The following is a 12,619-nucleotide window of genomic DNA, read 5'->3' as shown; positions in this document are numbered from 1 at the left end:
CAATTAATCACCGAACACCTCCTCGTGCTGCGCTCTGTTGTCTCTCTGGCGTCCCTCCCTCTCATGTTTACGAAAATCTCACTAGTGCAAACTTAAATTCTTAAATTCTGATGCACGTTCCTGCCAGCTGGACCAGAACTACTGCTGAGTCTGGCCTGTGCAAGATGATTCCAATTACATGGTGCGTCAAATAAGGCATGTTGTTTTCAAAACCCATCCAAGATCTTCTCATCTCAAAGGGGGGTTTATCTGCATTCAGCTTCATGCTTCTACAGTAAGTGCCGCATGGAACAAAACTCCCCTCCTAGAGGCCAGGCACAGATAAATGTCACTAAGAAGCAGCTGCCCTCAGCCGTGTTCAAGCACTATCTGGAATTTTAAAATTCTGTACCCATGACTCTGTCATGAAACATTTTTTTTAAAAGATTTTATTTATTTGACAGAGAGAGAAAGTGAGCACAAGCAGGGGGAGCGGAAGGCAAGAGGGAGAAGCAGACTCCCCACTGAGCAGGGAGCCCGACGCGGGGCTCGATCCCAGGACTCAGGGATCATGACCTGAGCCAAAGGCAGACGCTCAACTGACTGAGCCACCCAGGTGTCCCATGAACATTTCCTTAATGGGTGTTTTGAGGGCCGTTAGGTGCCAAACGTCCCAAGACTTCTCCAGCCTCCAAGGTACAGACTGGTGCGCCAGACCGACGTCTTCCCCTCTATGTTCCCAGCTGAAGAATGTCACTTTCCTTTCCAAATGCTCCTCCGCTGAGTCAAGGGAATTTGTAGTCCTGGGTGACTTGTACAAAAAGCCTGCCGTACTAACAAAACCCCACTCTACAAACAGCTACACAAACACAGACTCTTCTTTAACTAAATGACACGCAGCTTTGACAGCCATTCAACGGGCCCACCCTGCGCGTACAAGAAGCCGTTAAGACCAACAAGATGCCTGCATTCGTTACAGAAAGAAACAGAAGAGGGGGAAGGGAGCATGAAGAACGTTAGCAACAGGCCTCACGGGAGCCGGCCCCGCACCTCCGGCCCTGCACTCCGACCGGACGTGTCCTGCCGCGTGGCTTTACCTGTCAAGATGAGGATGATGATCACAGCAAAAATGTCTGGGTTTTCGGCCAGCACTCCGGGGGCGTTCAGAGCCATGTGCGTCCGCGCGAACTCCCCGATGGGTTTGCCAATCAGCTCGTCAAACGTCGCGCTCCAGGCTCTCGCTACACTTGAAGTACCTGCCGTGAAACAGACGCACCAGAGGAAACTGAATGGAAACCATGAACAGTATTTGTCATCGAGCCTGACTTCGCGGCCTCCGTGTGGCGGTCACACACTGGGACCTGGTGTCAGCAGCCAGAGCCCAGTCTGTGCTAGCTCGGAGAGAGGCTCAGTTAGCATGTGCCGTGAAGGGACAAGGACGCAGAGCCTTCACGGGCCCGGAGAGAAACACGCTTTCCATCAAAACCCGATATGGGCACGGGGACTGTGTTCCAAATATACAACTGAACGATAAACAGTGTACAAAACAGTGCTATTACCCTTACCACCTGACAAGCACACTGGTGATGTGTATTCAACTCTACCTCTTTTATTTCATTATTAAAAGAAAAACTGGTGGCAAACCACGAAGTTGATTTCGTGATCTGCTCATGGGTTGCTGTCGGCAGCCTGAGACTCCTGGCTCAGGAAGCTTCTTTTCCAAGGCCCTCCTGACAGCAGAGCTGAGGGTCCCTGCCCACCGGGGAATGCTGTTCTGCCAGCAAGAGGGGACCAAGGCGATCCACACGTGCTAACCCTCCCCTCAGCAACAGTCACCTGCTCACCCCACAGCTGGCACCAGCCACCTCTGCTATTCTGTGCCCAAACCTGGGCTCACACTACCTGCCCACAGGTCCCCAAGTATCTGACCCCAGACACAGGCCAGCTCTCCTCCTCTCCATACCACACCCCTGCCATGAGGGTCACAAACAGACACAACACCCCAAATGCCAATAGCTGTTGACGGCACGCTCTCTCTTTCAACCTGAATAAAGTCACTGCTTTTCAAGGAAAATGTCACTAAAATTCCAATATTCACAAATAGCATTTTCCTTTACTTTCCAAGGGGGCCTTGCTGGTGACTGCGGTCTGGACCACCCACAGAATATGGCCAGAGGCACTACAGAGATTCAATGTTGCTCGTTGGTCTCATATCAAGTATTTGTCCAACAATTCAAAAATTTAACCATGTTTCTTCATCCTCAGCATCCAGGCTATTATGAATTCTGTCCATCAAGGTCACAGCCCAATGGAGAAAAATGGTCTCCCCACCTCCCCGACACAGGCCGGCTCACTGCCGATCAGGCTCTAAAAATCACTGTGAGAGGGGAGAGGGGCTGCCCGGCCTTTCTTCTTGGCCTCCCTCACTCCCCATCTTTGAAACATGGCTTAAAAAAAAAAAACCCATGTTTGCTGAGAAAAACTGCCCTGCCCCAAATGCTAAGGCTGGGAATCACCCACAGTAACACATGCATGAGTCAGTCTCACACAAGCAAACAGCACTCTGGCAAAGCGTCTTTCATTTGTTGGTCTGGAAGCAGAGGGCGATTCTTGCTCAGGTTTTGTTTTATGCCCAGGTAAATCCTCTGGGAACATAACAGCCCATTTAAAACAGCCACATTCCCACTCAGAGACTTGAGCTTGTATGAGCATTTGGGGTTACAAGTTTTAGTGTTGTACTGAAAAAAAAAATTATTATGAATTTTATTTTCGAACTTAGAAGCTTAAGCACTGCTGGCTGTCACTGGGTACCACGGGCTCCTGAAAAGAAAGGGAAGGTGCTGCTCAGAGAGCTTGGTGGGAGCCCTCCGCCAGCTGGCCTGGGCAAGCGGCAGCAGGTGCCCCACACGGCCTCCAGGGCCCGCGTCCCAGCAGGCAGCACACAGCCCCCTGTGTCATGCCCAGTGTGGGGTACACAGGAGCACACTGGGACCTGCTTACCACATCTTACTGTGTTTTGAAAATATTACAAAAAGCTTGCTGAAATATAAATGGAAAGTTTAGTGGCTATTTATATTTCTACTTGTAGGAACTGGACATTCATAGCCTTTGGTTATTCTTATATTCAGGTGTTTGTCTCTTTTAAGTTGATGTGTTCACCTTCAGTTGTAACCGAAATACAAATAACATCAAAAGAAACAAGACCTTCTCACATACCAAACTAAGAAGACTTTATATTTTGAGTGTTTTTGTTTGTTGGCTGTTTGTTTTTAATGCCAGTACCCAGGGTCAGCAAGTATGTGAGGAAGGGAGCCCACTGCCATCCGGAGGACTGCAGGCAACACGGGCCTTAAAAACACGCAGGCCCACTGACCTTAGACTATTTTAAAGGAAAAAAATCATGGCTATGCCCAAAGACATTAAATGACATTAAACTGTTTATAACAATAATAACACAATTGGAAACAATCTAAATACCCCACAAGAACATCCAAAAAATTATGCTATGTATATAAAACTATATAATGATATGCAATCATTTGGAATATTATTATGGAAAAACCATTAATACCAAGAGAAATGTTTACTCTATGTTGTTTTTTAAATAAAGAGACATACTGGATAAAAAATGTTATGTTTAAGTTGACAAAAATTTTAATAGATCTTTAAACTCTTATGAACAGAGATTGTCTTCTTCCATTGTGTTCCTACTATCTAGCATAATGTCTGGCACGGAGGAGGGGCTCAATAAATATTTGTTGAAAGAATGAGTGAACGAGTAACAATTAATTTCTCTGGGTTGTCAGATTGGGCAATGTCTACTTTCTGCATTGTGCTTTTCTGTATTTCCCATATTTTTCTGTATCAGTGATAGGTTTACTCTAGTAATCAGTCATCGAAAACACCGAAAGGGACTACACTCCTTTTAAGCAGTAAGAACATCTCACTGAATCTACGTCTCTTGTGTTCACAGGACTGACCTCCTTGTTGGCCTGGCTCATCCCCACTAACAGTCCAGTACCCCTGATCATTAAAAACAGGGACACAGACCAGAAGGAGCAGCGATACCCCTGAGACAGCCCCTGCCTCTCCCGAAAGGGAAAGGGAACACGTGCAACAGTCAAGGGAGGTGGCCAACCCTAGGGAGGTGTTAGACTCAGTCCACCTGGGAGCAAAGGAGCGCGTGGCCCGCGGTCCGGAGGTGAGACGAGCAGAGGGGGAAGGGGGCAGGCCCTGGCCTCCTGGGACGTACCGATGATGTAGGAGAGGATTAAGTTCCAACCAGTGATGAAGGCCCAGAGCTCCCCGACGGTGACGTAGCTGTAGAGGTAGGCCGAGCCTGTCTTGGGGACCCGAGCGCCAAACTCGCCGTAGCAGAGGCCGGCCAGCACCGAGGCCAGCGCGGCAATCAGAAAGGAGATGACAATGGCGGGGCCCGCATCCTCACGGGCCACAGCTCCGGCCAGGACATACACGCCGGCACCCAGCGTGCTGCCCACCCCCAGGGCCACCAGGTCGAAAGTGTTCAAGCAGCGGGACAGCCGGCTCTCCTCCCGGCTGCAGTCCACGACCTTCCTCCGCAGCATCTGATGCCCGATGTTGAGCAGAACTTTGCAACCCATCGTGCTGTTCACCTCTGCTAGAGAAAAAGAATGAAAGGATTTATTATGTTGCCTTTCATCCCACCCATTAACCTCCTCTAACAGCCACCATGTCCTTCACTGTCACTGACGGCTACAATATTTTAAATTCAGAATTCCACAACTGGTTGTCAGAACATCCACCTATAACTGCCACCTGCCTCAGGGCTCACCAGCATGGACAGAAATGCCCGGGAGGCCAATGTCCCCAGCGACCTTGACTTTGAGGTCTCTAAGCTTCCACATTTATGGCAGCTCTTAAGGGAGAGCCTTCTATGGGCAGAAATTACATAGTATGAGAAACACAAATTAATGACATTGTTCTTGCCCTCAATAATCATGCAATTCCTCAGGAAAAACAAGATGTTATTCCAAGGATAATATTATGGCAGGCAAACCCAACCATATTTTTTTTTAAAGATGTTTTTATTTATTTATTTAACAGAGATAGAGACAGCCAGCGAGAGAGGGAACACAAGCAGGGGGAGTGGGAGAGGAAGAAACAGGCTCATAGCGGAAGAGCCTGATGTGGGGCTCGATCCCATAACGCCGGGATCACGCCCTGAGCCGAAGGCAGACGCTTAACCACTGTGCCACCCAGGCGCCTCAACCCAACCATATTTTAATTATTAAAACCCAGAGGCCTTGAACAGCAATGGCAACACTTTTTTAGACTTTTCTGGGATCCCTCGAGGGCAAGAAGGTTTTTCCACTTTTAAGTTAACACAGAGTTAGGTCGAGAGCAGAAAAGATGCTGAGTTATTATGAGGTAAGGTTTTTGTAACTGCTACTACTCCAGGAAGCACTTTTCTTCTGGACTAAGATGTTAGCGGAATGCGCTAGAGGACCCACTTCTGAGCACGAATCACGAGCGGCTTCTGTCAGCCAACCCGCGTCACCCGAAACGAGCCGAGCGCGGGCCCCAGGATGAGTGCACACCACGGACCGCACCCCGGGCCAGCATTCCACTCACTGTCCTCTAACACACAGGCCAACCCTGCCTGGGCAGCGCATCGTGAAGGGGCAGGATGCCAGCGCCCACCCTCCAGACGTGGAACAGAGCTCCCCTGCCGTAAGTAGCCTGCTCACATGACTTCCTTCCATAGAGGCCAGTCTGGAAGGGGCAGAAAAGAGTGCAGAAACCTAACCAACACTACCTTGACCAGGGGGCCACCGTCAACAATGACAAACATTTGATTATGGGATGTGACAAGAAGGGCACTTGACCTCTGTGATCTTCCTCCCCAAACCCATAACCCCCATCTAATTATGAGAAAATACCCGACAAATCTCAGATGGGGAACATTCTACAACACCTGACCTCAGGAACAAGTAAGTCCGAGACACTGTCACAAGCAAGGGGAGCCTGAGGAGACAGGATGACTGAAAGTCATGTGGGATCCTGGATAAGGTCCTGGAACAGAAAAGGGACCCCGGGGAAAACTATGGAAATCTAAATAAAGTGCGGGCATTAGCTGTATCAGTCCCGGGTCATTAGTGGTAACTGATCGTCCACACTAACAGGGCGCTCGCAATAGAGGAGCTGGCGTGGAGTGTATGGCCACTCTCTGTACTATCGCCACAAGTTTTCTATAAATCTAAAACTGTGCTAAAGACTTTATTTTTTTTTCAAAGAAAAGCATGTGCAGAGAGAAGCTAGCGTGATTTTTAGCTACTGAGGTAGAAAAAAAATATCATTGCTTTTTCATCTTGATCATCAATTGACGTGTATTGACCTAACCTTCCTACAATTAAGTCACTGGAAAACATAATCATTTAAATGGAGAATGACAGATCTAGCAAAGTCCATACCGAACCATCCAGAACACCTGACTGCCCGCCCACACCCCGTGGCCTCAGCCACCAATCTGCAGTGTGGTCTGCCCCCCCCCCCCCAGCCCCTGGCCAGGACCCTCTGTGTGGTCACACAGGAACAAGAACCAGCCAAGAGAAGACACAAAAAAGCTTCTCAAGACTCAAAAGTTTTCAGCTAAGAATAACAGTCATGTGTTCTGATCTCCTCATTATAAAGATGAGGAAAAATAACTCTGAGAGCCAAGGGTCAAACCAGGTCACGGGGCTCAGAAGGCACGGGGCCCAAGTGCTCATCCAGGGCTCTGGCAGTCCAGGTGGGAAGGAAATGATGTCACTGTAAGGTGGGGAGGAAGTGAGGAGGAAATGAATTAAGAGGACATTATTTGTGGAGCTGTAGTGTGGCAGGAAGACCGCAGACACGGGGGTGTGATAGGAGCAGAAGAGGGCAGGCTGTGAACAAGGAAAGAAGTACAGAGACTAGCAGACCACACACTGGCCTGCTTCTGAGGTCACCTGCCAGGCCCCAGGGCCTGGGGAAGGTCCCAGCACTATTGAGAGAGCTCAGGGTGTAATTCCTCCTGGAACTGCCTTTTCTTTTCTTCCGCACAGGATTTAACTGGATTTATTCAAGTCAGATCGTAAATCCTCACAAAGCTTTCAGGAAACAATGGCTTGGATAACGAGTGAAAGACGCAACATTCCAACACCACCCTTGGCGGAAAAGGCTGTGCGAGGGGATGTGCAGAACAAAATCCCTGTAAAATCACTCCTCGACATCATTTTTGGCAGGGAGGGGAGTATTTTAAGTAAACAGGAATCCTACAGGGAAGCAGAATGGGAAAGCTCCTTGTGACGGGCACTGTTTTCCACCTGACTGGTAAAGGCAGCTGACATTCGAGAGTCCCTACCTGCTCCCTCCCCCTCCTACACATAGTCTGGTTAAAGTAAGTGCATCCCCTCCCCAAGCAATAAAAGCCAGTGCAAGGCAAAGACAGTGCAATCAAACAGCACCTTCTTTCCTCGGCTTCACAAAGTAGCCCACAGGCCCAGGAGGCTGGGTGGAGGTGGGCCTTCCTCTAAAAGACAAGGCACATTCTGTCCTGGGCTCTGTGAAGGGCTGGTCCATAATTTACACTCCTTTCTCAAAAGTCCGCTGTTGTCCGGAGCACAAGCAAAAGCTGCTGGAGCCCAGACATAGGCGGGAACACACTGCTGAACCTCCTTAGAACAGAAGGCGAACGAGAGCCCAGGGATCACGTCAGGCCAAAATGACCCCCGGCGCGTGCAGGGCTGTGGCGAGATGCCGCAAAGGCCCCTGTACCGCCAGCACCGGGTGGGTGCACGACCACCAGCCAAAAACCTGCTCAAAGAACTCACTTCCTAACACTGGGGGCTCAGCACCACCTTTGAGGTAAGGGGGCAGGTTACTGGATTCTGTAACTTCAGATACAGATATTGGTTTTCAAACATAATGTGGAAAGGGAAGTCTTTTCTGAGTACAAAACGTGACTGGACAGGCACAGTTCATTTCTTTTAAATAGGCACACGCTGGCTCTTTTCTCTGGGGACCGTTCTGGGCCCCTTCGTCGCCCCCAGGGGCCTGGGGGAAGTGCTCTGTGAACCACTGCGGGGGGAGCACAGAATGGACCCTGACAGGAGACCAACTTCTCACTATTTTTACCTTGGTTACTTTTCTTTTCTTTTTTTCTTTTGCAGTTTTTATTACTGAAGTGCAGTTGGCATACATGATGTTAGCCCCTTGGTTACTGCTGATGTATGGCTTGTATCTGGGGAAGGGTAGGCTCCATTCCTTTGGAAGATGCTGGAACAACGATGCAGCCAAATGCTGCTGGGAGGCCCAGAGCCGACAGCCCAGGGAAGGCACGTGTCTCCAGTTAGCTAGTTTCTACTTTCCAGGGTAGCTGCAAATGAGATACTCGCCACGTCCTGGGTTTAACTTTAAGAAATATCATTTCCATCTCCTTAGAAGTAGCGTAAAACTATATTCTCCAAGTGGCATCAACTCTCGGGATTTTGTATACATTATGCCACCACTTCTGTTCATGCCAAAACCCCCAAAGTTGGCCATTCAACCAACAGGGAGACGAAAGAATACTCGTCCGTGTAGAACTAATCGAACTGTTCAAATTCCCGCAAATGTTACGGACTTCTTGCTACTGGGGTTTATGCAGGAAGTTGCCACAATGGTTTTGAAAGCATTACCCCAAATTTAGGTTATCCTTTCTTGTGGGGAGGAATCGGCACGATGATCAACGCCTACACTAAGTTCCACGAAAGCTCATTGATCTCACCCCTCTTTTGATGCCCTGTGCTCGACACAGCCAGGGTTTATGGAAATGCATAAACCCACAGTCCCACCCCAGGAAGCAGAGTGTCGGGTGGAAAGAGGTAAGCACACACAACGGCGCTAGAAGCTGGGCCCACTGGGTAATGGAGCTCCCAAGGAGAAGGTCTGGCTGTCCATGTCAAAAGCCGCTTCAGGCATCCCCCCGCTATCTGAAAGTAGAGTGTTCACAAGTGAAATGGTGTAAAGCAAAGAAACAACCACTAATTTTTATGGAAAATTTGTTGAGCGTCCCCAGACCCAAAAAAATCACCCTTATTAGGCTTTTCTGACACCTTAGGATACATCTTGCTAACGGATACAGCAAGTAAATTGAGATAAAGCAGAGATGCTCACAGACACAGTTCAAAGCTCTGGTGGCTTGACGCTGAGATGCTGAGACAGTCCCTGGGGAAGGAGCGTGGCTCTGGGCACTCCGGATTTGAGCAGCCTCTGTAACAGCTCGCTGCAAGACAAATGCTGAATGCCGTTTTCGCTTTTTGCCTTTTTTTATAAAAGCAAAAATCTTCCAATTTCTTTCCGTTAATAAAAAACAGGTAGGTCTTTGTAGTAGCAAAGTGGCATAATGCAAACCTTTAACGAGTGTGGGACACCTGTCCTTTCGTGGGGAAAAGAGGCGTGATTTCATCAAGCAAGGATAGAGGCATAAAGTCCATTAAGTCCACCTGTGGGTTTCCTTGCTTCCATTGGAAGCTTCAGTTATAAAGATGCCTTATGCTTTCCTATCAGAAGCCACAACTAATGTGGCTTTTCACTGGCGTGGGCAGGCACAAAATCCAGTGTGATCACTGAACCTCACAGTGTCCACCCGTCCTCCAGACCTCGGTGACTTTAACACTCTGGCCATATCAGAAAAAGCCTCAGGAGCCCTGCCACCCATGGCCTGCCTCCTTCTACTGATTCCACAGGGCTAAATGCAGAAAGCTGCCAGAAGCCTCTGAGGTCCCATCAACAGCACTGTGTACAGCCTGACACATGGCCATAAGCTCTAAGCCTGCACAGCAGAGCAGAGCTGCTGGATAGAGGCAAGAGGAGGCTAGAAAGTAGAGGTTCTGTCTCAGTCTTGACCTCCAAGCCACAGCGGGACAGGCCCAGGAGGAGGCCAGGAGACCCACCTCAGGTGCATGCCCACCAGGGCAGGACAGCTTCCAGGCACAGGTTGAGAAGTCAGCCAGGGAACAACAAACTACTCAGAGAGCTTCCAGAGCAGAAATGGCAAAGAGCAAGGCAAACAGGAATGTAGATACTGACCGTGAGCACGGCAAGGGCCTCTGAGCCAGGCAAGAAGCACTAAGGCGCAGAGAACGAGGCCCCATGGTGGCTGTGAGTGGTGCCACCACTCCACAAGCTCACCCTCGCAGAGCCCCAAGCACATCACCCACACGGCTGAGAGCAGACAACGCCATACTCATCAAAGAACCAGGACGATACCTGCCATGTGCAAATCTGTTGCCGAAATGGTACACAGGCAGAAAAGTGTTTTCAACAGCTTTAATGTCCTGGGAAAATATCAAGTAAAAAAAGCCCATTTCATTACCCTCATGAGCATGTAGGTGAAGGGGAGGGGTGTGTAAAGTACCAAAACACTGAGATTATCCTTCAGATTACCGGTGGTTTTCTTCTTTTCTATATTTGTTATAATATGTGTAATGAGATGTGTTAACTTTTTAAAGCAGAAAACAATAGTAATAATTAATAACAACTAACATTTTGGGACATCAGCCAAATGAAAGCTCCCTTAGATAAATTATTTCATTTACTCTTCACACCACCTTATCTATCTGGCAATACTCTGCATTCCAGAAATAAGGAAACCCAGCATTACTATAACTCATTCTCAACCCTGGGTGTGCAAGAGAATCACATGGGAAAATTTTTTAAATGAATGATGCCCAGCCCACCACAGACCAAGTAATTTCTGTGACTTTCTCCCAGGTAACTTGCCCAAGAGCATGTAGCCAGTGAAAGATGGAGTCGGGGCTCGAACCCAAATCTTTCTGCCCCAAAGCCTTGCACCGTCCTCTGAAGCGGGATCTACGGGTTTGGAGAATAGGCACAGAGAGTGTGGACAGCTTATACAGGAGGGAAGCATGGACAGGCAGCAGCACTGACTGGCGGAGGGAAGGGTCTCCATGTGTCTCCCCAGGACAGCGGCATCCGAACCCTCCTCTGTCCCCAGCACACAGGAGGCACAGGACCGTATCACACACAGCACCCACAGCAGACACCTGGCGTCAACCAGCTGACTTAAATTTAGGAAGCTGAGAGGAAACAGATCTCCATCTTAGGTAATCACCACCATTGCCATCAACAACTTATGAGGATCTCTCTATCAAAGGAAATTTTGTTAGCTGAGCAGTTAATGGTCTGAGTTACCAAAGAGCACGTTTCTCTAAATGAATATAAATGTAAAAACTTGTCAGTTGAGTTAAAATCCAACATAAGCAACAGAGTATTGTCTACGAAGCCTCGAAACAGTTCCCATTTTCCTCACAGATACCTTCTGTCATGGGGTGTGCTCTATCCCCACCTCTCACCTCGCCCTATCTGAGGGACAGCTTCCCCGCTCCACAGTAGGACAGCTTGAGTACCTAGGGTTTTGTAAGGTCCAAATTCATTATCTTTAAGTCAGTGTTTGGGTTCTCAGTTTCCACATCTAAAGACGAGAGAGTACTGCTGTCCCAACATTGCAGGGTACATGTGAGGGTCAAATGAGATAATGCATTAGGAAACACGCTGAAAAGCCAAATTCGCTACTCTTCCAATGCAAAGAGCTGCTATTAGTGCCACACCAGTAGGCACTAACTTCTTTTTCAAAATCTCAATGTGCAATCTGTTTGTCAGTTGCCTCTGCCTCCCGGTAGCAGAAGGCAGGCGATCCCCATCAGCGAAGGGCTCCCGTCACGAGGGCTGTCTTTAACTGAGGCTTTGCCACAGATACTGCTGTCTACTACCGAGCTATCCTCAAATCTTTTCAATATTGTTTACTCAAACTGAAGAATGATATAAAAAATAAGAAGCCAGGGGAAGAACTACTAAGCACGTTTTCACAAAAACCAGATACCCAGATACAATCTAGAAATGCTCCTCCTTAAGCCAACAGGATGTGATTAGACAGTAGTTCTGTCTCTGGATGGCATTTCCATCACCGGGAAGGCTGTGCTTTATCAGGACAGATGCCCTGGCCCCGTGTATAGAAATGCGTTACAACAAAAACATATATTCTATCAGGAGCTCAGAGCTCCTTTGACACATGCCTTTAATCATACTTACTTGTGCAGTAGGTAACGAAAACGTTCTGTATCTGGAATCTGAAGCCGAGTGATCTACAAATTCTGTGGGCAGGTCCAGGGGGAGATCTGCCACTGCCTCTCTAGTACAATGTTGATTAACCAGAACCAAACAGGAGCCTGGTCCTAAGGAGTGGGAGATTATCATAAAGTCAGCTTTATATGAACTGTTAAGCACTTCATTTGGGTCTTAAACACTGTTATATATTTGGCTCTCAAACAGAAAAGAAATGTCTTAAATAAAGTTCCCCTAAGATCAGAATTCAGACTTAACTACCACAACATTGCTTTTTTAATTCTCTAGGCCTCTAGGGTATCCTGAAAGACAGAGTTTTCTGTGGCTCCTTCCAGAACCATCTTCTTTCAAAAAGCACAAGAACTGGCATCTGGACCTGGAGCAAAGCAGAGGATTCCACACAAAACTGATCTTTCACTACACACTCATAGACCAATTATTTTTACATTTACTAATGCACTCAACAAACCCAGGCAGTTCACAGATCTAGACCCCAAGCTCCAGCAAATTTCCA

General features: G+C 48.2%; 1 protein-coding gene across 4 annotated transcripts in view; it reads right to left on the bottom strand.

The window, feature by feature from the left end:
- The window catches only part of SLC7A1 (solute carrier family 7 member 1), a 77,428-nt gene that overhangs the window by 21,613 nt on the left and 43,196 nt on the right, over positions 1–12,619 (bottom strand). Inside the window, exons 3-5 of one of the 4 annotated variants that reach the window (XM_026493070.4) lie at positions 12,073–12,215; positions 4,232–4,618; positions 1,077–1,235 (exon numbers count right to left, since the gene is read on the bottom strand). In XM_026493070.4, coding sequence (XP_026348855.1) covers positions 1,077–1,235; positions 4,232–4,601 — 529 coding nt within the window. In that variant the 5' untranslated portion in view covers positions 4,602–4,618; positions 12,073–12,215. The remainder of the gene's footprint in view (positions 1–1,076; positions 1,236–4,231; positions 4,619–12,072; positions 12,216–12,619) is intronic. The other 3 variants (XM_026493072.4, XM_026493071.4, XM_026493073.4) reach the window with 3 other exon arrangements.

Source organism: Ursus arctos, unplaced genomic scaffold (assembly GCF_023065955.2).
Source record: "Ursus arctos isolate Adak ecotype North America unplaced genomic scaffold, UrsArc2.0 scaffold_10, whole genome shotgun sequence".
Taxonomy (NCBI): Eukaryota; Metazoa; Chordata; class Mammalia; order Carnivora; family Ursidae; genus Ursus; species Ursus arctos.
Note: the sequence above shows the minus strand (reverse complement) of the source record. Positions and strands in the feature narration are given on the sequence as shown.